Source organism: Danio aesculapii, chromosome 16, assembly GCF_903798145.1.
Source record: "Danio aesculapii chromosome 16, fDanAes4.1, whole genome shotgun sequence".
Lineage (NCBI taxonomy): Eukaryota > Metazoa > Chordata > Actinopteri > Cypriniformes > Danionidae > Danio > Danio aesculapii.
In genome coordinates, this window is record NC_079450.1 from 47,514,281 (window position 1) to 47,542,002 (window position 27,722).

The following is a 27,722-nucleotide window of genomic DNA, read 5'->3' on the forward strand; positions in this document are numbered from 1 at the left end:
TTTCAATTTTGTTTTTTATTTTGTTTTGTTTAATTTTGTTTTGTTTTTAGTTTCTTTTTGTTTTTTAAAATTTTGTTAATTTTGTTTTGTTTTCTGTTTCGTTTCATTTTTCGTTTGTTTCGTTTCATTTTGTTTTGTTTTCAGTTTCTTTTTGTTTTGTTAAATTTAGTTTCATTTAGTTTTTTTTGTTTGTTTTTGCTTTGTTTTGTTTTGTTTGTTTTAAATTTTTTTGTTTAGTTTTCAATTTAGTTTTTTATTTTGTTTTGTTAAATTTTGTTTTGTTTTTCGTTTCTTTTTGTTTTGTTTAATTTTGTTAATTTTGTTTCGTTTTCGGTTTCGTTTCATTTTTCATTTTGTTTTGTACAATTTTGTTTTGTTTTCAGTTTCATGTTTCATTTTGTTTCATTTAGTTTTGTTTTGCTTTCTGTTTCTTTTCGTTTCATTGTGTTTCTGTTTTGCAGAGATTTGCCTGTTACCAAAAGCATAACCGTGCAACTTAAGACAGTATTTGAATGAAATTTGTGTATGAAATTAGCTTTTTGACAAAATGTATTACATGTAACTGTGGCTTAAAACTTTAATATCAGTTTTACGATTTTTTGTGACTAAAAGATTAGCTATGCCTACAGAATACCTCCAAGAGAGTGAACTAATCCCTGAACCTCTGGTGGTGAGGCTGGTGCATCTACAGGGAGCTGTAATCAGTGGATGCAAGGTAAATTAGACCCTTAGGCCCTGTTAACATTGACATGTGTGAACGCATCAGGGGCTTTGAGTGCTTTCTAAATGTACAACCTCACTAAATCAGTGTTAAACTGTTGTTTGTGTGTGTTTCAGAGGAATGGCCTTCTCTCCATCACCCCACAGGCTGTGAAGGACCTCATGTCTGTGTTGCGCTCCTGGTGCCTCTGTCCTGCCTCATCCCCACAGCAGCCCAGGGACCCTCAGCTGCTCAGGATGGCCCTGCGCTGTTTAACCGTAATGATCCACCTTCTGCACTCCAGCAGTGTGAATGAGAGACAGGTGGAGATCAGGAGTGCACTGGACGATTATTTCCAACTGCTCAACTGGAACCGTCCACCGGACACCCAGCAGGGAGATATGCTGGCCTGGGAGGATAATCTCATCAGCCTTCTTGAACATATGCTGAGTAAGAGAATATTTTATCACAAAAAAGTGAATTTATTTAACAAATAATCATAATTATTTAAATAATTTGTAAAACATTACATAAAAATATACATTTACTTTTTAATGGAGTGAAGATTTCAGCCCATTTCTGAACATAATAATTTTAAGGTCTAATTTCTAATACTAATTCTTTTGTCTTTTGCTATGATGACAAAACTTATTAATTTACTGGTTATTTCCAAGATACTAGTGTTCAGCTTAAAGTGTAATTTAGAGGCTTAAAGGGATGGTCCACTACGATATTTTAAACTTTAATTCAAGTGTGAACATAAGTGTGTAATTAAGTGTGAACATAAACAACATCTCTGAATGTACTATGCTTAAAGTTCAATGCAAAGGGAGACATTGGCCTTTACAGAGTTAGCTTAGCAAAGCCTACAGTGAACGAAGTTTGGGGACTACAAAAAAACACTACCGGGTTATTGAGATCACAAACACTTCAGGTTACGTGCATATACCCTGTGCATCGAAGGGGTGTGGCCAGAGGTGCTGAAATGTTTAGCAGAGAAAGCTAAAATGCAGTACAAATAAATAGCTTTGCTATTTCCACAGAGCTTGTTCTGATTCTGTATTTGGGCTTCCAATTGACATGATATGCTTATAACCTGAATATATAAAATTTATATAAATATTTAAATAAAGACACTTGTCAGATTTTAATATAGAGAGCAGGCATGAGGTTCAGCTGTGTCCTCTTCATTTTCTGTCTGATTCAGTTTCAAACTGATACGGCTTACAGCTACACTACTCTGACAGTATTTACACAGCACAGGCACAGCACGTGCTGGTAGAGACGTGGCGCTTTCTGGTGACGTGGAGCTCATCTGCGCATCTCAGCACATTATGTTAGCTCACCAATCAGAGCCTCTTGAGGGCAGGCCTTTCGGAGAAAGGAAATATGAGAGTCGTTTTCATGTTAGCTGAGTAGCTGTATATAATCAAAGTAAGATTTATGAAAAAAAAAACATGATTTTGTTTACAAATTAAGCATGAGCTCAACATTGCTTTGCACCCCACAACCAAGCCTGAAAAATACACTGTGGACCACCCCTTTAACTAGGTTAACTGTGTTAACTAGGCCAGTTAGGTTAATTAAGCAGGTTCTGTAGCCATTCAAAACAAATAAACAAATAAAAGTAATGTTTGTGTGCATGTTTGTGTGTTTGTTTATTATTTTTGCCGTTTCTCTGGAACATTAAACAGTTCAGGCAGCAGTTAGTTAGTTCTGACTAGTCTTTGGTTTTCTACTTTGACTCATTTGAAGCACCTATTGTTTATCTGGGTGGTTCCCATTTCAGCACAGTTCCTCTCCAACTCGCATTGCCTATTTCGGTTTGAAAAGAAAGCTGGTTTGTCAGTACGCACTAAAACAATAAATAAAGAAATGAATAGGTTCTGGCCAAAGATTAATCGCAGTTCATCACATACAAAATAAAACTTTGTTTTGTCATAATATGTTTGTGCATAATATATATATATATATATATATATATATATATATATATATATATATATATATATATTATGTTTATTATGTAGATGTGATACACACACACATAGAAACAAAACTATACAAATCTATTTTATTACATAGATATTTAAATTTATACATAATTTGTATCATATATATATATATACAGTTGAAGTCAGAATTATTAGCCCCCCTGTTTATGTTTTTCCCCAATTTTTGTTCAACGGAGAGGAGATTTTCTCAATTTTTCAAGACACTTCTATACAGCTTAAAGTGACATTTAAAGGCTTAACTAGGTTAATTAGGTTAACTAGGCAGGTTAGGGTAATTAGGCAAGTTATTGTATAACGATGGTTTGTTCTGTAGACAGTCGCAAAAAAATAGCTTAAAGGGGCTAATAATTTCGACCTTAAAATGGTTTTTAAAAAATTAAAAACTGCTTTTATTCTAGCCAAAATAAAACAAATAAGACTTTCTCCTGAAGAAAAAATATTATCAGACATACTGTGAAAATTTCCTTGCTCTGTTAAATTTTATTTGGGAAATATTTAAAAAAGAAAAAATTCAAATGGGGACTAATAATTCTGACCTTAACTGTATATATCAAAATATGAATAATATAAATAAAAATTAAATATATGCATGCCTGTGTGTATTTAAATGTACATAATAAATATACAGTGTACACATATTTAATATGTCAAAACAAACTTTTATTTTGGATTTGATTAAGCGCGATTTAATTTTTGTCCAGCACTAAATATAAATAAATATGAATATTATTATTAATATTATTATTATATTTGTAATACTTATTATGGTCCTGTATTATTTCCTGAGTTCCATTTATTTCGAATAGCATTATAGGATTTCTAAAACTTTCAGTATTTTAGAGTATTTGTCATACAGTAACTGTTAAAAATGTCAATAAGACGCACTTTGTTAAACTATAAACATCAAAATATGTCAGAGTTGACATCAAGATCTCATAATGCAACTTAAATATATTAACCTATGTGTAATGATCTGAGTGGGGATCGAACCCGGGTTTACGGTGTGGTTAGCAGTAGTTCTAACTACATGAGCTAAGTCAGCAACTGGTGGCCCAAGAGCAGAGGAGAAACAAAGTTAGTCCACAACGTATGAGTTCCAAAAAAAAAAAAAGATACAGTCTTTACTGAAGAGACTTTACAAAAAGGAGCGACAATATATCTCTCTACAGCCAGGGTTGAAAAAATACAACAAAAATAGGAAAGACGAGCTTCCAAAAATACATACAAAATAAAGTAGACACGAGGGTCTCAGAACAATCAAACAGGAATATAGCAAGCAAACAGACTTGAGAATAGCTTAACTGGACTCTGGACGAGGCAGCAAGAGATAGAGTTCAGGACTGAACACAGAGCAGGATATGAAGCGGTCTTATATAGAGCAAAGAACAGGTGTTGGTGATTAGGCTGATTACAGGGGAGTTTAGAGGAACAAGAGTCACTACCGCCATCTAATGTGGAAAAGAATAGGGCAATATCTGCGCCCCTTGGTGGGTTGGGGGACGTAATAAAGTGCTGAGATATTACACTATGGGTCTCAATCTCGATTCCTGGAGGGCCGCATCTCTGCGCAGTTTTGCTCCAACCATAATCAAACACAGCTGATACAAATAATCAAGGTGTTCAAGACTGCTAGAGACTATTAAGCAGGTGTGATTTGGAGGTGGTTGGAGCTAAAATCTGCAGAGCTGTGGCCCTCCAGGAATTGAATTTGAGACCACTGCATTAACTTATGGAACACAAGATACAGGAAACCATTAATTAATTAACTTTTTTTACAGTGCATCATAAGAACATTTCTTGTTTCTAATTAATGATCCACATCTCAAATTATCCCTTTAATTTGCTTCATTAACTCAGCTGCTCAAAGGAAAAGTGTGTCTGAAGTCAGTGTGTAGTTTGATGTTCATTGTTCATTTAATGATTTATCAAAGAATTTACAGCCTTGAAAGACTGCTGATATTTGAATACCGCCCTTTCATTAAACAAATCAGACGAAATTCAATGTTGTGTTTGCTCTGCCTTGTTTGCTTTGTTAACAAGCTGCATGGTATACAGACTGTCTTTTGTATTTGAGTTTATTAAGCGCTGAAGAGATGTTTGCTTTTAGTGCCATAGCTTACATGATGTGTCTAGATCTTTATCAGAGTAGATCTAGATCCTTGTCTAGGTTTATGTATTTCAAAAGCACATCAATACTGAATCAACGTTTCATGTTAACCTTTATATGAACACGAGGGAAAGAGAAACATGTTTGTGGTTTGATCTTAGAGGTTGTTTCCTGTGAACAAGTTTTTTTGGTCCTGTAGTGAAAGAATCGTTTTAAAATCAAAAATATCTATATCTCTCAATTTTAGGACTTTAGTATAATTAAAGAGACAGTTCACCTAAAAATTATATAACCATTTACTCGTCACTAGTTCCAAACCTGTGGGGTTTCTTTCTTCTGTTGAACACAAAGGAAGTTATGTTGAAAACTGGTAGCTATTGACTCCCTTCAATTATTTTTGTCAGGTTTTTTTTTTCCTTTTTGGATTTTCCTTTTCTATATAAAACCGTTTTTAAGATGTATTTTCGATTAAATATATCTTATCACTCTGACTTTAAATTAAGTCAGCATTTAAATTAATCAGTGGGATGTTATATTATCTAATAGTAACTAGAATAACTAGAATTTTGCATCAAGAAAAAGTACTTGACATTGTATGTCAACTCTAACAATATTGTTAAATAATAATAATCACCATTATTATTACCATTATTATTATTATTATTATTATTATTATTAATAATATTATTATTACTTATTATTACTTTTGTATGTCAACACTAACAATAGTGTTTAATGATATAAATACTATTAATAAAACATTATTATTATTATTATTATTATTTTTATTTTTATTATTAATATGATTTTAATAAGAATAATTTGTGTTGTTGTTAATATATTAATCATAATGTTTATTATTATTATTGTTGTTGTTGTTGTTGTTGTTATTATTACTACTACTTTACAATGTATGTCAACATATACATATACAACAAATACTATTAATAAAACTATATTATTATTATTATTATTATTATTATTATTATTATTATTATTATTATTATTTTGATAAAAAATAATTAGTGTTGTTAATATAATAATCATCATGTTTATTGTTATTATTATTATTGTTGTTGTTGTTGTTGTTAATTTAATAATAATATTTTTTGGTAATATAATAATTATGTTTATTATTATTAATAATCAATAACCAATAATTAATAATTAATAATTAATAATTAATAATGATTGTTGTTGTTAATATAATAATCATCATGTTTATTATTATTATTATTATTATTATTATTATTATTATTATTATTAATAAAAATAATAATAATAGTTAATAATTAATAATAACTGTTGTTGCTAATACAATAATCATCATGATTATTATTATTATTATTATTATTATTATTATTATTATTATTATTATTATTATTATTATTATTATTATTATTATTATTATTATTGTTATTATTATTATTATTATTATTATTATTATTAAACAGTGTTGTTAGTCCTGACATACAATGTCAACTAGTAATAATAATTATATTAATAAAAAATATTTTCTGCAGTGCTTTAAAATGGTATATCTCAAGGCATTTTACACTGAAAAAAAGTAAAAAGTAAAATATTGGCAATAAGTAAAATATAAGTAAAATATTGTGCAAATTAACATCATACATATAACACCACAATAAACCACTTAAAATTCATTCATTCGTTTATTCATTTTCTGTTCGGCTTAGTCCGTTTATTAATGAGGGGTTGCCACAGCGGAATGAACTGCCAACATATCCAACATATGTTTTATGCAGCAGATGCCCTTCCAGCTTCAACCCATCACTGGGAAACATCCAAACACACTCATTTACACACATACACTATAGACAATTTAGCTTACCCAATTCACTTATACCACGTTTTTTGTACTTGTGGGGGAAACCGGAGCACCCGGAGGAAACCCTTGTGAACGCGGGGAGAACATACAAACTCCACACAGAAATTGCAGCTCTTTGTTTAGATTTGTGTACTGTGTTTGGTGTTGAACTTCCAACCCTTTTACAGAAGTTTTGACTTGTAATTTTAGCCAGTTCTCTGAAAACTATTTAAATGGAGAAGTTGCAAAATGTTTGTCATTTCATCTCTATGAGCAAATCAGATGACCTAGTGCTTACAACTGGCATCATTTTATCTCTCCAGAAGGCACAGGTCAAAACGACTGAATGTTTTTCTGTTTTTCCTTGCAGATGCCATCCCTGAGATCCTCCAGTGTTCAGATCGGCCAGTGTTGCAGGCCATCTTTCTTAATAACAACTGTTTTGAGCACATCCTCCGCCTCATCCAAAATAGCAAGGTCAGAATGACGCTGTATTAAAACCGATAAGAAACACGCAGGTTTGCTAGTCCTGAGAATTCAAATGAGTCTCACAGGTCACAATGGAAATGTGGTGGTCTGGTGATGTTTGTTCTGGAAGATTCAAAGCAGACTACTGAATATGTGAGCTTACTAATCTGAACCTTGGATTTGTAATGGTTTCATCCAGAGATTCCTTTTAAAGGTATACTGCATTCAAGTTAAACTGTTCTCTGATATCTAAATAGTAGGAATGTGGCTTAGGAGATTTAAATGTATTGTTTCCATAAAAATTGCAGTGAGAGCCGAGTGATAAGACAGGATGCTTAAACATGCATTAAGCACAATACTCAGAAGCCTACATGTGTTTTGTCACCTGAAATGACAGACATATCTGGCCGGTTTCACAATAAACACAAGAAATTAACAGAAGGTACAATTAAACATACCTTATGCCTCTTCAGGGTGGCGCTGAATACATTTCTAATCTGTATATCCAGCATTTTACATACTGGTGATCTAAACTCTTGCTTAGTAACATAGGCTACGTTCACACTGCAGGCAAATGTGGCCCAAATCTAAATTCTTTGCCCACATGTAAACAAACCAAACTGCATGGCATCTGATCTTTTCGACTTTGAATTTTGCCACTTTCATATATGGCATTAAATGAAATACAGATCTGATGTTTTGCAATCAGACCACAGCGTTAACAGTTATTATAATTTTTGAGCGACACACATCATTATTCGGTACTGGTTCATGCTGCAAACATCCACTACTCCTCGGTGCCATAGCAGAATAACACACAGGGCAAGTACTTTACCCCCAAAATTGAAGGTTGTTTATTATGAATAGTGTTTGAATGACAACTGGCACTCATTAATCGTTATCCCATAACCCAAAAAAGATTGTTCAGTTAGATTTAAACCAGAAACCATTCGAATCAGGTGTGATTCCTGCCAAGTTCCATCTGCGGCTGCTTATTAACCCTTGATGAGTTCACTATACACCCTTGGTAAGAGGCCATAAATTATAAATGACGAATGATCAGTGTTTTTGATTACAAAAAAAACACTTATTTTAGGTTTCAGACGCTAAAATACACATTAGAACAAGAAATACAACCATTTACAGTTCATTAAAGACAGTGGTTGACTGTGAAAACAGCAATAATCATCTTAAACATAACCTGACAACATGCTTTATTCACATCATACACATTTATGTGCTGTGCGTAGATGTACTTTTGCACATGCAAAGTCAGTCAGTTTAAGACAATGTGAACAGTTACTGTGGCTGACTTTGCGGCATCTTTCGTTTTTCAAAATATAAGTCTCACATATATAATAAACTTTGATACACTTAAAAATAAGGGAGGAAATTATCTGTTTTTTTTAAATGCTTCCCAAATGATGCTTAATAGACCAAGGAATAGAGTAACATGACAATCTATTGTTTTCGAGGGTGTGTTCACACTTTTTTAGTTGAAACAAGCAGACCAAAGTCACTTTGGTGCAGTTTGACTGAAATGAAATGAACACAACACAGTAGGTGTGTAACCATACACTAATTCATATTGAACCAAAGCTTTTGGTTTAGTATTCGTGACACTGGAAAACAAAACCAGTCTAATGGTGCACAGGTATATTTTGGCATTAGCAAAAATAAAAACACATTGTATGGGTCAAAATGATTGATTTTTCTTTTATGCCAAAAACCATTTATGTAAATGAATTCTTGCTATCTTACATTTTTTTTAGTTGAATCTAATTTATTTCTATTCATCTCAACTTACATCAGTGAAACTGACTAAAAATATTAACTTTGTGCAACTTAAAAATATGTAGTTGAAACCTGATTAACATATTAAAATAAGTTAAAGCGACATAAAAATATTTTTTGTCTTAACTGATTGTGATTAAATTTTTTACAGTTAAAATATTGAGTAAAGATCATGTTCCATGAAGATATTTAGTAAATTTCTTAGCATAAATTGATCAAAAAACTATGTTTGATTACTAATGTGCATTGCTAACAACTTCATTTGGACAACTGCATGATTTTCTAAGTGTTTAGATTTTTTTGGAACTCTCAGATTTCAGATTTTTAAAAAGTTGTATATCAGCCAATATTGTCCTATCCAAAAATTTCCAAAAAATGCACTCATGACTGATTTTGTGGTCCAGAGTCACACAGGGCTTGAAATACACCGTAAAACATATTAGTTAATGAACAGTTTCCGTGTTTTGTGATTCACAAGAATTTTTCGTTTATTTGCAGGTGTGAATTGCATTATGGAACCTTGATCTCTGCTCTGTCGACTTTTGATGTTGAAAATTAAACTCTGTGGTTTAACAAAGTGACTTTTATTGACATTTTAGTAGTCTGAAATAATATAATGTATAAGAAATAATTTATACTGAAAAAATGCTTCAAAGTTACGTCCTTAGATTTACTAAATGTACTTAAGTGGATGTTATCAATTGATTTGGGCTGAATTTAAACAACAGTTTTGCAGAACATTTTTTTTTAGTGTAGAGAGAAACAGAGAGACAGAAAATGTACTACTTTAGTTTACTTTGTTAATCTTTTTTCAATTGAAATCTTCATTGAAGTCACTTTTTCAGACTTTTCAAGGTTAAAAGTTGTTGAAAGAAACATCAAAGTCCTTTAATGGAATTCAAAAAAATAAGAAATTAAAACATAAATCACCAAATATGGAAAACTGCTAATTTACGGATATTTTGTACAGTGTAGAACTGAATGTATAATATTAAGTGTTGGTCCAAGCAAACCAAGAGAACAGAACTACACGTGTGAACACATTTAAAATGTTCTTCAAAATATGACATATTTTTCATTTGCATAAATACATATTTTGTAAATCAAACTTGGAACATACTTTCAAAACGCCTTGATTATAGACTTCAGGGAACTTATTCAATATTCAACTGACTCAGTATTTAACTAATAGATCGAAACAAACAAGATGACAGACATTCTACAGGCCACTTCGTCAAATCGATGAATAATAATTGTTCATAGCGTTTCCATCCTGTGATGAAATATACGTCTGCTGCATCATACGTATGTGATCACACTGGCTTTTGGGTAAACGGTGGTTTCTGAATGTGTAACCAGGCATCACATTGAGTAATAATGACGATTGTGAAGAGCTTCTCGGTTTCATCATATATTTTCTTGCTTTATCTGTCAGTGAGTTGATTTTCTGCTTGCTCGTTTGACCTCACCGACTGCTGTTTTGTGACAATGTATTTGTGTGAACATGTGTCCGTCCTGCAGCTTTATCAGAGTAACAGGTTTATGGTGGAGTGTGAGGGCCAGTGTGACCTCACTACACGCTTGCTCACAGAAGCTGAAGTGGAGCAGGTACTTTCCCTTCACCGCTGATCAGTGTGTGTCGTTCGTCAGCAGGAAGCTCACCCTCCGCTCGCACACACTTCAATACACACACTGACTACTGCTGACTGAGCAACTGCAGATTCTAGTTTGGGGGATTCTATGGTAGCAAAACATCTAGAACATGTCTGCACTGGTTGCTTGAAGAAAAAAAAAACTTGAAATATGATTATATTTTAATATTATATTATTATATATATTATGGTGTTTTGGTATTTGAACACTATGATGCCATGTGATGCTAATGGTAGTTGATACCTTGTATCAATATTTTAGGGTAAAACTGGCATCAGACTGGCTTCCAATGTAGCTTTAATGGACTGTCAAATCCTCTAGAATAATTTAATGTGGTTTTGAATTATATATATTTTTTATTTTGAATTATATTCTTAAGATTTAGATTTAGAATGCATATTTTTAATTACAATTTGAAATAATTTGTTAGCTATCTAAATAAAATCAGTTTTTTTCAGTAAATATGTTAGTGTGCAACTGGAATCTGACTCTACTATCTAGTCTATTTTAACCATATTTTTTTACATTCATATACGCATAATTTTTATTTATATTTTAAAAAATGTAAAAATGCATAAAGTACAGAATATCTGTTACCAAACTGGCCCAACCTTCCAATATTACAGGTTAAACGATTTACACAAAAAAAAACATGTCAAATTCCATTTATTTCTGCATTAGGAGGGCTAGACAGACACAACCAATATAAATTATTATTATTAATATTAATATTATTATTATTATTATTATTATTATTATTATTATTATTATTATTATTATATTTAAATATAAAACTAAATTGAATATAAACCTATTATTATTATTATTATTCATTAAAAAATAATAATAATAGGTTTATATTCAATATAGTTTTATATTTAATTATAATCTACTACTACTACTACTAATAATAATAATAATAAAAAAAAAATAAGTATTATTATTATTTATATTATTATTATTAATAATAATAATAAAATAATTACATAATAGTAATAATTCCTTACATTTATATAGCACTTAAAGCGCTTTACACATTTTTGAAGTGAATCTCCTCATCCACCGCATCCACCTGGATGACTCAGTGGCAGCCATATTGCGCCAGACTGCACACCACACACCAGCTGATTGGTGGAGAGGAGACAGAGTGATGATATTATGATAGGGATGGTTAGGAGGCCATCATGGACAGAGGCCAGTGGGCAAATTTGTCTAGGATGCTGGGGTTAAACCCCTACTCTTTTTCGAAAGACAGGATTTTTAACAACCACAGAGAGTAAGGACCTCGTTTTAACATCTCATCCAAAAGACGGCGCTCACTGAGCATCACAGAGTCACCATCAATATACTGGGGCATTAGGACCCACTCAGACTGCAGGTTGAGCGCCCTCTGCTGGTCTCACTAATGCCACTTCCAGCAGCAACCTAGCTTTCCCATGTGGTCTCCCATCCAGGTACTGACCAGGTGCAGCCTTGCTTCGCTTCAGTGGGCGACCATGTAAGAGCTGCAGAGAGCTAGCTGCCAGCATAAGGAAAATACATTGTCAAAGAATAAAAACATGTGAATAATTACATTTTGATCAATGTCAGATAGAACCTTATAATTTCAAGGTGACAAAATGATAGCATTTATTTTATTTGATCAAATAATAGCATGGTTCTTGCCAATTAAATTGATTAACTTATTATTTAAGACATTAAAAGCCATCTTATATCAGAATATATTCTTTTGATAGACAAACAGAGACAGGATAGATAGATAGATAGATAGATAGATAGATAGATAGATAGATAGATAGATAGATAGATAGATAGATAGATAGATAGATAGATAGATAGATAGATAGATGGATGGATGGATGGATGGATGGATGGATGGATGGATGGATGGATGGATGGATGGATGGATGGATGGATGGATGGATGGATGGACGGATGGATGGATGGATGGACAGATGGACAGACATTATATTAATCTATATAAAATATATAATAATATATTATTTAATTCTTTTAAGTATTATTAAGCATAATTTCTGTACAAATAATCCTTTATGATAAAAATTCTCAGAGAATGTGCAAGATGATTGCAAAAATAACATCAAATTTTCTTTTATTAAACATAATTTTTTACATAGTAAAAATAAAGATGATGGTAATGTATTAGTATAGTGTAGTACTTTGTAAACTACAAATAGTTAATAATGTCATAAAAGTGGAATGCATGCAGTTATCAAAGAAAGCTAAAATAGTTTTTAGCTGGAGAAAAAACCTTTCCCACCCCAGGACATGTTCACTTTCTCAAACATATTCTGTTTCAACTACCTTTGTGCTCTTAAATAGCAGTATTTAAAATATTTGTATTTTTTTTTTTTTATGGTCAAACTTTACAATAAGGTTACTTTAGTTCATGTATTTTGTAATGTGAACAAACAATTAACCCTTCATACTGACATAAACTAATAGAACCTAATTGAAAATCATGACTGTTTTTATTATTATTTTGAATTGACTCCAAATTATGATTTTACATATTATTTATTTATTTATTTATTTATTTATTTATTAGTAGTTTGGTATTTGTATTGGTTGTCTTTATATACTTTCTATAATTTTACATCAGAGTTAGTTAATTTGAGTTAGTAATATTGATATTTAATTCTTATTTCAGCTTTATTTCTATTAACAAAAACAGTTTTTAGTTAAGCATTATATTTTAACATCTGATGGTACAGCCTGAATGTTAATGCAGTGTCAGTCACAGAGCTGGAGGGTGAGGATCCTGCTACGTGTGTTTGTGAAGTGCTGTTCTTGCATAAACGTGTCATCTTGCCTGCAGTCTTGCTGAGTGTTTCTAGAGTCTTGCATGTCTCGCCCGGGTGTGGTGCTGTGGGTAGAACTCATGGTGTTTGTTTTGTATAGTGGTGTATGGTGGGATTTTTGTGGTGGAGGGGTGGTAAATATTTCACGTTTAAAAGTGAGAAAACTGATTTACTGTTGGATGTTTTGAACTGTTTCTTTTCTTCAGTACTTTGTATTCAGGCCGTGTTTTTCATAAAAGCCTGCACTTCAAGGAGGAATCTTCATAATTTATGAATATATCCTCCTTGTGTGCTGCACTCCGAAACTCTTTAATTAAAAAGAATATCTCAAACAAAAATTATTTCACTACTGTTCAAAAAGTTTCAAAAGTACGGTCTTGTACAGACTAAGGCTTTATTTAGATAAAAAAATACAGTTATAATATTGTTCAATATTTAATCATGTCAAATAATTATTTGAATAATCAAATACTTTTATTTTTTTATTAAATGTTTGTAAAAAAATTGTTTTGCTTGTGACTTTTTTTCCTTCATTATTCTTTAGTGTCACACGATCCCTCAGAAATCATTTTAATATGCTGATTTGCTGCTCAAGAAGCATTTCATATGATTATTATCAATATTAATGTTATGAAGCGGACAGGAGACAGAGGTAAGGAAACGTTAGGGTGTTTATTAAATGACAACAAGGAGCACATGAAGGATAGCCAGGAGGATCAGGAATGATGTTGGGGTCTTTTCCTCCGTGGCTGGGTAACAGGAATACACGAGGATGGACAGCACACACCAGATACAGCTGACAGAGGATGACACAGACTTGGAAGGACTGGAAGACAGGACGATTCGGGAGGACCAGGAAGACTAGGAGGAATACAAAGAGAACAGGTAAGTAAATCGTTTGTTTTAGCTGAGGATGACTACGCTGAGTGGTCGCTCAGTTGTCCGCTTTCGTCGAGACGAGCCCGGACAATGAGCGACTGGAGTGCTGTGCTTTTAGAAGTCAGGTGATGGTGATCTTCGTGAGTGGGGGTCGTGAGAGCCTGACCAATCCATGACAGTACCCCCCTCCCCAGGGCCCGCTCCTGAGGGCCGACACCTCCGACGCCGTGGTGGTCTCCCTCTGCCTCTAGGCGCTGGGAACTCAGGGTGGCTCTCATGAAACTCCACCATGAGACTAGGATCGAGAATATCAGCTCTGGGAACCCATGTCCTTTCTTCGGGGCCGTACCCTTCCCAGTCCACCAGGTACTCCAACTGGCCACCACGACGTCGGGAACGCAAGATCTCCTTCACTGCGTAGACGGCTCCTTCTTCTAGGAGCAGTGGAGGAGGGGGTTCCTCTTCGTGGTCAGGCTCTGTGGAGGGAAGAACAGGATCGTGATAGGGTTTCAGGAGTGATACGTGGAATGTAGGGTGAATACGGTAGTGAGAGGGTAATTGTAGTTTGTAGGTGACGGGGTTAACCTGTTCCACGATGGTGAAGGGACCAACAAATCGGGGACTTAACTTGCGAGAGGGCAGTCGCATGCGTATGTCCCGGGTGGATAGCCACACCTTTTGTCCGGGTGTGTATCTGGGTTCTTCAGACCTTCTCCTATCGGCGGTTACCTTGCTTCGACGGACTGCCCTCTGCAGATGTTGATGAGCCTCGTCCCAGACTCTCTCGCTCTCCCGGAACCAGTGATCCACTGCGGGGACATCAGATGGTTCGCCATCCCAGGGAAAGAGCGGTGGTTGGAAGCCCAGGACGCACTGGAATGGCGTGAGTCCGGTGGAGGGTTGCCGCAGTGAATTTTGGGCATATTCTGCCCAGCCCAAATACTGGCTCCAGGAGTTCTGGTGACCACTGCAGAAGGTCCTCAGGAACCGTCCCACCTCCTGAATCTTCCTCTCTGTCTGCCCGTTGGTTTGGGGATGATATCCAGAAGAGAGGCTGACGGCCACACCTAGGAGCTTGAAGAAGGCTTTCCATAGACGTGAGATGAACTGTGGACCTCTGTCCGACACAATATCTTCTGGAATACCAAATGACCTGAAGACTTGATTAAAGATATTGTCGGCAGTTTCAAAGGCTGTGGGAAGACCTTTCAGAGGGATTAGTTTGACAAACTTTGAGAATCTATCTACTATGACTAGAATACAGGTATTACCTTCTGACGAAGGGAGGTCAGTGATAAAGTCCACTCCTAGGTGTGACCAGGGACGGTTCGGAATCGGCAAGGGATGGAGCTTTCCAGCGGGTAGATGACGTGGGCTCTTGGATTGGGCACAGTCCTTACAGCCCTGAACATATTGCCTCACATCCCTTGCCATGTTTGGCCACCAGAATCGTTGGGATACTAGCGAGAGAGTATTGTTGATCCCTGGATGTCCAGTGCCTAGCGAGGTATGTAAGGAGTGGATCAGATCTACCCGGTGTTCAGGTGGTATGAACTGCCGATGAGGAGGGCATCCCGGCGGAGCAGGGGCTTCCGGAGTGGCAACGACTGGAGGAGCGTTCCAGGTGATCGGACAAATGGAGATGTGTTCGGGAAGAATCTTCGTTGGGAGTTCTTCATGATCGTGATGCTCGTGTAAACGAGAGAGAGCGTCTGCTCTTAGATTCTTGGGTCCTGGACGATAGGAAATGGAGAAATCAAAACGTGAGAAGAAAAGTGACCATCTGGCTTGACGTGGACATAGTCTCTTGGCCTCTTTGATGTATTGGAGGTTTTTGTGATCTGTGATCACCTGGAACGGATGTTTGGCTCCCTCCAACCAGTGACGCCACTCCTCCAAGGCTAGCTTGATTGCTAGAAGCTCCCTGTCTCCTATGCTGTAATTCTGCTCCGCCGGGCTCAACTTCCGAGAGAAATAGGCACAGGGATGCAGTCGGGGCGGTGTATCATGATGTTGAGATAATACTGCCCCGACGCCGGTGGTGGATGCGTCCACTTCCACCACGAAAGGAAGATTTGGGTCAGGATGAGTCAGGAGTGGGGCCCTTGTGAACTCCTTCTTAAGAAGGCGGAAGGCTGCGGCTGCTTCTTTGGTCCACTCCAGTCCTTTGGGTTTACCCTTGAGGAGATTAGTGAGAGGTGATGTAATCCTGCTGTAGTCCTTGATAAACCGTCTATAAAAGTTAGCAAACCCAAGAAACCTCTGGAGCTCCTTAATGGAAGTGGGTTCTGACCAGGATAGAACAGCCTCAATTTTCTTCCCATCCATACGTATACCGGTTTGGTCAATGATGTATCCCAAGAAATGAATCGACTTCTGGTGGAATGAGCATTTCTCCGCTTTGAGGTAGAGGTGATGTTCTCTCAATGTGTGTAGGACCTCCGCAACGTGTTGGCGATGTTCGGCCTCACTCCGGGAGTAAATGAGGATGTCATCTATGTACACTATTACACAGTGGTGAAGAAAACTCCCGGAGGACTTCATGAATGAAGTTTTGGAATACGGAGGGGGCGTTGACCAGACCGTAAGGCATGACCTCATATTCATAGTGGCCAGTAGGGGTCACGAATGCTGTCTTCCATTGGTCCCCCTCACGTATTCTTATCAGATTATACGCGCTGCGGAGGTCCAATTTAGTGAAGACTTTAGCTTCTCGGAGCTGTTCCAAAGCGGCTGGTACCAGAGGAAGGGGATATCGGTATTTTACTGTACCGTTATTTAGGACCCTGTAGTCGATGCATGGACGCAGCCCTCCGTCCTTCTTGGCCACAAAGAAGAAGCTTGAGGCGGCTGGTGATTTTGAGTGACGTATGTACCCCTGACTCAGAGCTTCCCTTATGTAATCTTCCATTGCCTGATTCTCTGGAAGCGAGAGCGGGTAGATCCTACCTCTTGGCAACTGGGCATCTGGAACTAGGTCGATCGCGCAGTCCCATGGCCGATGCGGCGGTAGCTGGGAAGCTCTCTTGGGGCAGAAGACATCATGAAAGGAGCTGTACTCCTTAGGAATGTGGATAGACTGCTTCTCAGGAGGGCTCTCGACCGATGTTGCAAACAAAGAAATGGGGTTCCGACCTTGAAGAGGGAGATTTGGAAAACAGGCAGGTGTACATCCAGATCCCCATTTCTTTATCTCTCCTGTGCCCCAAGAGATGATGGGATCGTGCTTCACCAGCCACGGGCGCCCTAGAATGATGTCCATATTTGCACCCTCCAGAACCAGAAATTGAATCCTCTCTTGATGTAACAACCCCACTTGAAGAAGGATGTCTTCGCATTGTCGATGGATACGGGTCGAAGATCGAGTGCACTGGGTTATCGGTTGTATCTGGTATATATGCGAGGACGCCTCAGTACGGAGGTGGAGTTGACGACAGAGGGATTGGGAGATGAAGTTCCCTGCTGACCCGGAGTCGATGAGGGCTGTGACAAGGAGAGAAATAGAGGCAGTAGTTATTTGTACGGTGGTAGTAAGTGGTTTACATTGTTCAATATTCGTACTGAATACACTCACTGAAGTCCGAATGGGACGAAGGGGACACTCCATACGGGTGTGTCCACTGACACCGCAGTATAGACACAGACCCCGGGTCAGCCTCCTCTGTCGTTCCGCTGATGTCAGTCTTCCAGACTCTATTATCATGGGTTCTGGTTCTGGAGAGGCTGTTGACTCAGGCGATTGGAGGAGTGCAGACGAGGGGGTGATGGTGTCCTGTTGATAGGAACGGAGACGATCGGAACATCGGAGAGAATGTTGGATGAATCTCTCCAGACCCATTGTATCATCTAATGTGGCCAGTTGGATTCGGAGAGTGGGTTCCAAGCCGAGCCGGTACGTGGTCAACAACGATCTCTCATTCCATCCACTTGCAGCTGCTAGAGTGCGAAACCGGAGAGCATATTCCTGTGTAGATAGAGTACCTTGCTTTAGATGATACAGCTGCTCTCCAGCGGCTACTTCCCCATCAGAACGTCCAAACACCTCTTTGAAATACTCCGTGAAGGTAGTGATGGAATTCATGACCGGCCCGGCTTGGTTCCAGATCGTCTCAGCCCATTTAAGTGCAGGTCCAGAGAGTAGAGATACGATGTAGGCGATCTTCGACTTATCTGTGGGATATAGAGAAGGTTGCATTTCGAATATGAGGGAACATTGTAACAGAAAACCATTGCACTCCCCCGCTCCGCCTGAGTAGGGCGCTGGTCGGGCCATGGGACTGGAAGGAAGGGCCGAAGAAGAAACTGTGGAGGCGGAAGTGCTCGGTGCTGGTGGTGCGTTGGAAAGTGGAGCTGGTGGCTGTAGAATCCGCTTCAACTGGTCCACCAGCTCTTGAAGGTGATCGGGGGTGCTCATGTTGTCGTCGTTATGGGTCCGGGCTTCTGTTATGAAGCGGACAGGAGACAGAGGTAAGGAAACGTTAGGGTGTTTATTAAATGACAACAAGGAGCACATGAAGGATAGCCAGGAGGATCAGGAATGATGTTGGGGTCTTTTCCTCCGTGGCTGGGTAACAGGAATACACGAGGATGGACAGCACACACCAGATACAGCTGACAGAGGATGACACAGACTTGGAAGGACTGGAAGACAGGACGATTCGGGAGGACCAGGAAGACTAGGAGGAATACAAAGAGAACAGGTAAGTAAATCGTTTGTTTTAGCTGAGGATGACTACGCTGAGTGGTCGCTCAGTTGTCCGCTTTCGTCGAGACGAGCCCGGACAATGAGCGACTGGAGTGCTGTGCTTTTAGAAGTCAGGTGATGGTGATCTTCGTGAGTGGGGGTCGTGAGAGCCTGACCAATCCATGACAATTAATCATATTTTTGTAGAAAACAAGCAAAATTGTAACTATATAAAACTTACATTTAATCAATGTAAAAGGATAGTTCACCCCAAAATCCAATTTGCTCTTCATTTTCTTACACACACAATGTTCCAACTGTGTTTCTTCTTTTAAGCACAAAAGAGATATTTTGAAAAATGTGATAACCAGTTACCGGTAACCACTGATCCCCATAGTAGAAAAAACAATACACTTTTGTCAACTAAAGTCAATGGGTACCATCAACTGCTTGCTAACATGATTCAAAACATCTTCTTTTGTGTTTAACAAAATAATCTCAAACCGGTTTGAAACAAGTGAAATGTGAGGAATGATAACACAGTTTTATTTTTTTTATCCATTTATCCATTTAAATCATCCTTGGTGAAGGAAAGTATTATTTTAATCAAATTTATATACATCTTACAGATGCTTTTGAACAGTAATGTATATCATTATGATTCTTTTTAATGTCATTCAAACCCCACATTCTGTTGGGTTTGTTAATGAAATTAAAAGGAGAAATCTTTGCAGCTCAAACAACATATTTAATGTCCATTTCTGTCAACTTAAAAAAAAGGTATTGTAAATGTCTGTATTACTTAAAATATGCAATATATTTTAAGTCACCTGAAGCTGCATGATAGCTTTATCTGAAAAACATAAATCATTATTCACTGAAAATTCATTTAAAGGGCATTTAATCTCAATTATGACCCTGAACCACAACACCAGAACCAGTTATAAGGGTCTATTTTTGTAAAATAAATAAATTTCCACTAATACTTTGTCAGGATAAGACAATATTGTTCTAATTTATTTGAAAATCTGGAACATGAGGGTTCAAAATGTCAAATGTTAAACATTGAGAAAAGTTAGGGTTAGTATTAGTATATTACTAATATTTGATTATGTTTTTATATATATTTGTAGGGGAAGTGTCTTCTTATAAGAAGATATTTGCTTAAAAGTTAAATATTTTTTGGCATAAAAGAAAAAAAGATGTATTTTTGATTATTCCCACAAATATAACTTAGGACTTGTTTTTTGTGGTACAGGGTCATTTGTAACTGTAATGTCTGTTTGATTCAGACATTTTACAATCAAACGTTATTGGTTTATCAAACAATTCTCTTTAAAAGTGAAAAAATGTAATTGTGTTGTTAATATACTCTACCTCAGACCTTCCAAAATGTAGGCTAGGTGACTTTTTTTTTCAGTATAGCAATAGAGAAGACTTTGAGCTAAAACTTGGTGATTCATAAAGTGCAAGTCTCTGGAAGCCAGCACTTTCAAATATATGTAAGCATAACTAAATTTATAATGTAGATCCTGACAATAACCAATGACAAAGGGACAACAACAAAGGGATTGTTCACTCAAAATGAAATTGTACTCACTATTTAGTCACCCACAAGTAATTCCAAGCCTTTTATTTCTGTTTAAAACTAAAGATATTTTAAAGAAAGCTGAAAACCTGATACCATTGACTACCATTGTTAGAAAGAAACCAATACTATGGAATTCAATGGTTACAGGTTTTCATCTCTCTTCAAAATATCTTCTTTAGTGTGTAATAGAAGAAAAAAAGGTTTTAAACAAGTTAAGTATGGGTAAATGATGACAGAATTTTCATTTTGGTGTGAACTATCCCTTAAAGGTCTTATTGAGCGATATCTTTTTTCAAATAAACATTATTTTTAATATTATTAGTAATAGTGCATAGTAGTATTTTGTAAACTAAAATGTGTTCAATTTATAGCAATAAACAGCAATAACTCTTTAGGTGACTGAACTCATTTTAATAGATATAGCTGTTCAATAAACTCTTTACTTAAAACTATTACTCTTTAATAACTGCTTTGTGTAAATACACCAAAAATTATTGGCTATATTTACTGAGAAATTGATAAAAATATATAAATTTTCAAAAGGTAATGTACTTATTTATGCTGAGCACTTTATTTATTTATTTTATTATTTTTTAAATTACTTATTTATTCATTTGTTTGTTCATTTATTTATTTATTCTTCTATTTATTTATTATTTTAAACATCTTTTTATTTACAGTAAATAAAGTCCTGACAAATCATAAAACTATTTCCAAATAATCTCCCATTTAAAAAGTATATTATGAAAGATTCTGAGGATGAGTGTAGTAACATACAATTTTCATTTTTGGATGAGCTATCCTTTAAACAAAACCCCTGGGGGAACTAATACTTTAATACTTGTATGTTTAAATGACATATATTTTGTATGTGTGTGTAGGTGTGGGAAAAAGGCTCTGACTGCATCACAGTCCATGCCATTCGAGTCTTGACCGCCATCATGAGTAACTCTCCCTCCGCTAAGGTATAAGATTCCTCCATTGCCTCTTTCTCACAACTTCTCTCCTCTCGCTCCTCATATACAGTTGAAGTCAGAAAAGCCTCCTTTGAATTTATTTATCTTTTTTTACATATTTCCCAAATGATGATTAACAGAGCAAGGAAATTTTCACAGTATGTCTGATAATATTTTTTCTTCTAGAGAAAGTCTTATAGAATAAAAGCAGTTTTAAATTTTATTAAACACCATTTTAAGGATAAAATTATTAGCCCCTTTAAGCTAGTTTTTTTTTTTTTTGATAGTCTACAGAACAAACCACCGATATACAATAACTTGCCTATTTAACCTGCCTAGTTAACCTAATTAACCTAGTTAAGCCTTTAAATTTCACTTTAAGCTGTATGGAAAGTCTTGAAAAATATCTAGTCAAATATTATTTACTGTCATCAAGGCAAAGATAAAATAAATCAGTTATTAGAAATGAATTATTAAAACTATTATGTTTAGAAATGTGTTGAAGAAATCTTCTCTCCGTAAAACAGAAATTGGGGAAAAAATAAACAGGGGGGCTAATAATTCTGACTTCAACTGTATATGTTTCTCCTGAAGGCTTGGAAAGGTCAGCCAGCAGACGTCTCCCATGTTATCAGTGTGATAAGTCAAAGTGCTTGCGTATGATAAATGTGCCCCTTATGCATGTGTGGTTAATCTTATCAGCATGATGTGGTGCTGCAGAAGCAGGTCAGCTGTGGTGACGTTACAACATGCACTTCCTCCTTCGTTTTATGGTACTTACTGACACTTATTTGTCAGTATTAGAAATGCCATAATCACGTTTCTTTTTATTTTATTTCCTCAAGTGTATTGATCATGTTAGCTGAGTTTTCATTTACCAAAAATCGTCATAATGTAGTTTTTTTGGTCAAAGAAACAATTTTGCTGGTGCTTGTGTTTTTATTATTGGCTAACATATTTTCTGTTGGGTCAGATATAGTTTGTGCTGTCCATACTTTAACACAACATGACACAACCATCAAAATGTATGACTTTGTTTTATTGTTTGTTTGTTTTGTTTTTACTAAACAGTAAACCAATAAATACTTTAGCTGGCCTGTTTACACTGCAGACTGAACTTTCTAATTTAAAGCGTCAGTTCATCCACCCAAAAATCATTTACTCCCCGTCAAGTGGTTACAAGTCTTTATGAGTTTCCTTTTTTTCTCTATCACACACAAACAAAGATATTTTGCAGAATGTTGTTAACCTGTAGCCATTCACTTCCAGAGTAGGGAAAATATACACTATGGAATCAGTAGCTGCATCCCATATGGCACACTATACACTATGCAGTCATACACTGCACTTTTACACAATTCATGTATTGTATGAGTTTAGTGTTGTTCCAAATGAGGACGACACTACTGTTTTTTTACTAAACAATTTTTTTACTAAACCATTTCCCTGATGACGTTTAACGGTTGCCAAATTAGTGAAATAAATGACCAAAGTACCAAATAGTAGCTGTTATTATGCTCATTCATCATCAGGAGCTGGCATAACATTCACGGAGGAGAATTTAGCTTGTACATCCCAAAATAAATAAAACAATCCAACGTCAACACCAAATATCTCAGCCCCCTTCGCTATGTAAACAAAACTGTGACTATTGAGTGCAAGAAGTGTCCAACATTCGATATTTTATATATATATATATATATATATATATATATAGATAGATAGATAGATAGATAGATAGATAGATAGATAGATAGATAGATAGATAGATAGATAGATAGATAGATAGATAGATAGATAGATAGATAGATAGATAGATAGATAGATAGATATAATGGTTGGATATTTCAGTGTAAATGCACTACTTCTACTTTTCATACTTCAAAATAGAGCTGGGCGATATTGCAAAAAAAATTTATCATGATATCATGTTTCATATCTTTTGGTATCGATAATTATTTAATGTCTTTAAACAAGGAATATTAGAATTATTTTTAATTTACCTATTTTAATTTACCAACATTACTAAGGCAGATTACCAAAAATATTTAAACAAAATTTCTGATCTCTTTATTATAAAGTAAATATAAGTGTTAAAGAGACTCCTAAACCTGATTAAAAATGTTACAAAGTGTGTGCAGTGGGAAAGTGTAAATGCTGACCAATTAAAGCAAACTTTAAGGTGTGAATAATAATCATACAGTAAACATCAAACTCTGTCAACAACACAAATTATGAAAATCAAATCTGAGCTTTCAAGTAAAGGAACCAGCCATCATCATTCAAATACATATTACAACATTCAAACAGTGAAGTTCAATGATCACATTACCCCTATGCTAAAAACTCTTTCAGATAGGGTGCTAGTGGCTGGGATGCATAAGAAAAGAAACCAAAAAGCCACTCTGGCGACATCCTTACATCCTTTTTTATTTACAATCTCCTCACTGCTGCTAATCAAGGCTCTCATTTTTGCATATGTTGTTATTACAAAACTTACATATGAAAAGTGCAAGCTTGTGGATTCCTTTACCATTTTGTGCTAACTTTTTTTTCATCGTTATTGACAATGGTGTCTGGTCAATAAATACTACAAAATGGCATAGAATAGTGACTCTAGACCAGGGATGGGCAAACTCGATCCTGGAGGGCCGGTGTCCCTGCATAGTTTTGCTCCAACCCTAATCAAACACACCTGCTTGTAGCTTTCTAGTGATCTTAAAGACATTAATTAGGGTGTTCAGGTGTGTTTGATTAGTGTTGGAGCAAAACTCTGCAGGGACACCGGCCCTCAAGGATCGAGTTTGCCCATGCCTGCTCTAGACAGTAGGGACGCACCTAGTGTCTACTGGTTTACAGCTAAATATCTTCTTTGTGTTGTAACAGAAGCAGGAAACTCAAAAAGGTTTGCAACAAATTGAGGTTAAGTAAATGATGACCAAATGTAATTTTTGGTTGAACTCTCACTTGAAAGTAAAAATTTGATTCACATCCTTTTATTTAATATCCTCAAAATTTTTCTGTTAAGTTTTAATACCTTTTGTGTTTAGGTTTACTTTGGGAAAGAGAGCATTAGAAAACCTTTTTTACTTTTCAGCATTGTATTCATTTGTTACGTAATTGTTGTATGGCTTGGTTCATCTTCCCAGGAGGTCTTCAAGGAGCGGATCGGTTACTCGCAGTTGTTCGATGTGTTGAAAAGTCAAGGGCAGCCCACCAAAAGACTCTTGCAGGAGCTGATGAACATGGTGAGTGAACTTCATTTCCTTCCCTTCTGGCATTTAGTCGGATAACCCATGCGCAATGATTAAGTAAAAAAGAATGTAAACAATTGATTTCTTACATTACAGTCAAAATATGAATGAAAAAAAGAATCAAATAAATACATAAATAAATATATTTTTCTTTTTTAAATATTTCCCAAATGATGTTTAACAGAGCAAGGAAATTTTCACAGTATGTCTGATATAATTTTTTCTTCTGAAGAAAGCCTTATTTGCTTTATTTTGGCCAGAATATAAGTAGTTATTAATTTTTTAAAGCTACATTTTTTTCGATAGTCTACAGAACAAACCATTGTTATACAATTACTTGCCTAATTACCCTAACCTACCTAGCTAACCTAAATAACCTAATAAATATGAAACGTGATAACATGCTTATTTTTAGGAATTGATATTTTTACTTGTTTGTATAATAACATTATATAAGTTGAATCAAATTAACCTTATGAGTCATTTTTACTTAAATTACATTAAACTGATTTGAAGGGGTAGTTCAGCCAAAAATGAATATTTACTCACTATTTACTCGCCCTCGTGGTGTTCCACCCTCAACTTGCAACCATTGACTTCCATTGTATTAGTTTTTCCTACTATAGAAGTCAATGTTTGCATGGTGTCAGCTTTCTTCAAAATATCTTTGTGTTCAGCAGAAGAAAGAAACTCATAAAGGTAAAGGGAGAGTAAATAATGACAGAATTTTCATTTTTTGGTTCTACTATCCCTTGTATAAATTAAAATGTTAAGTTAGAAACGTGATGAACTTGGGTTAGGTTGACTGTTGGGTTAAGTTACTTTTAAAAGTCAAATATTAAAATCTTGAGTCACTTAAAAAAACAGTAACTAAATGTGTTACATATTTACCTTTTATGGAAAGTAATGTGAAAGTATACCTTGTGTGATATTTGCGAATGTTTCTTTTTAAGGTTAAGATAAGCTAAATATATTTGTTTTAAGCGTAATTTTTCCCAACACTGCTTAATAATCTTATAATATTTTCAGTTTACACAGTCAACATTTGAAGTGAATCTCCACCTTTCATCAAAGTTGTTCTAGTCTTAGGACAATTTTAAAAAACTTTTTGATAAACTTCTAATGTTGACTACTGTACAGTGTCCTCATTTTTTCTTCTGCATGTTGTTATTTTTCCTCAGGCTGTTGAAGGAGAGCATTCTCAGGCCATGCAGTTGGGCATCAGTAATGAACAGCCTCTGCTTCTGCTGCTGCAGTGGTTGCCAGATCTGGGCTCTCGCTCTCTACAGCTGCTGGTTTCTCAATGGCTGGCGGCCGTGTGTCGAGGCACTCTGTCCTGCCGCACGGTTTCGGTCGAAGCAGGTTTAGTGGGTTCCCTTCTGGAGGTGCTGTCAGAACCCCCGGAGCGGCTGGACCGGCAGTGTGCAGACTCTCTCCTGGGTTTGCTTCAAGATTTAGGCTCGCTTTCTCTACGGCCCTGCGAGCTCAAGAGTGTGCTGAAGCTCTTGCGGACTGAACCCGGAGCTCGTCCGCATCCCTACTGTGGTCGGGTGGTGAGGGTGCTTTCTGCCATGGCCGCCCGTGGGGAGGGTGGGTGCAGCGCCTTGCAGTATTTTGATCTTACGCCCCCTATGGCGGGTATCATGGTGCCGGCGATACAACGCTGGCCAGGGAGCGCGTTTGCTTTCCATGCTTGGCTATGCCTCAACACAGACTTTCCTCCACCGCAGCACCACTACTCTGAATCACACCTGACAAACATGGATAATACCATCCGCATGGCTAAAGGACCACGCAGGAAACAGCTCTACAGGTTTGTTCTGGAATTTTGATCATTAAAAATTAAGATTTTTCAAGTAAAAATGTATATTTGTTTTTAATTATACTATTTTAGCCATAGATACCCAAAGTTGAGTTGACAGTTTATAGGCGATTTCCCCAAGTAGGACATGTTCCTGGATCAATATCTATCTGAGTTGATCCTGGAACGACATTCCAGATCAAATTTAAAGTCTGCATGAAATCAAACGATTTTATGCTTGTTTCACTTGCTCACATTGTTGTTCTTAAGGTTAATGATTAATCTTTGCAAGTTAATGCACTGAAAAATATAGTTTGTTTTGGTAACCTTATATCAAAATCTGACCATTTGCTTGCGCCTTTGGAGATGCGGTCCTTCTGTTGACGTCAACTTTATAGTTTCCGTAGCTGCTGAATATTACTATCCTTAGCCACACTCCTCTTAAAATTTGTTTGATATGCGAATGATTGACAAAAGAAACCCCCACCCCTATTAAATATTCACTTTCATTTGGAAGTACATCAACATACTGAAATAAAACTCTCAGCAGCTTCCGGTTCACATGGCCTGATTTTGTGTTGTTGACATAAACTGGTTTACAGTTTATGTTGAATTTAGGCTTGCGGGCTTTGTGTTTCTACGTAATTGTTATTCAACTATCAATTCGATTATAAATCCAATCATTCATTTTCTTTTCAACTTAGTCCCTTTATTAATTTGGGGTCATCCCAGCGGAATGAACCGCCAACTTATCCAGCATATGTTTGCTCTTCCAGCTGCAACCCATCACTGGGAAACACACTCATTCACACACATACACTATAGACAATTTAGCCTACCCAATTCACCTACTGTATACCACATGTCTTTGGACTGTGGGGGAAACTGGAGCTCCCGGAGGAAACCCACGGGTTCATGGGGAGAACATGCAAACGCCACGTAGAAATACCAACAGCCAAGGTTCGAACCAGCGGCCTTCTTGATGTGAGGCGATTGTTCTACACACTGCACCACCGTGACACCCGATTATATACTGATTTTGGGAATCATTTTCAGTTAGGTTATGTATTGGGGGTAGGGATTTAATGTGGATTACATTTTCTAACAGAAATTATGTCTTAGAATCAAATTGTTTAATAATAAATGTTAATATGGGATTGCATCCTATTT

General features: G+C 36.0%; 1 protein-coding gene across 2 annotated transcripts in view; it reads left to right on the plus strand.

Moving 5' to 3' along the window:
• The window catches only part of nbeal2 (neurobeachin-like 2), a 173,153-nt gene that overhangs the window by 56,090 nt on the left and 89,341 nt on the right, over window positions 1-27,722 (plus strand). The window contains exons 7-13 of one of the 2 annotated variants that reach the window (XM_056474718.1): window positions 630-715; window positions 838-1,150; window positions 7,021-7,127; window positions 10,434-10,520; window positions 21,423-21,506; window positions 24,647-24,745; window positions 25,933-26,564. In XM_056474718.1, coding sequence (XP_056330693.1) covers window positions 630-715; window positions 838-1,150; window positions 7,021-7,127; window positions 10,434-10,520; window positions 21,423-21,506; window positions 24,647-24,745; window positions 25,933-26,564 — 1,408 coding nt within the window. The remainder of the gene's footprint in view (window positions 1-629; window positions 716-837; window positions 1,151-7,020; window positions 7,128-10,433; window positions 10,521-21,422; window positions 21,507-24,646; window positions 24,746-25,932; window positions 26,565-27,722) is intronic. The other variant, XM_056474719.1, reaches the window with a different exon arrangement.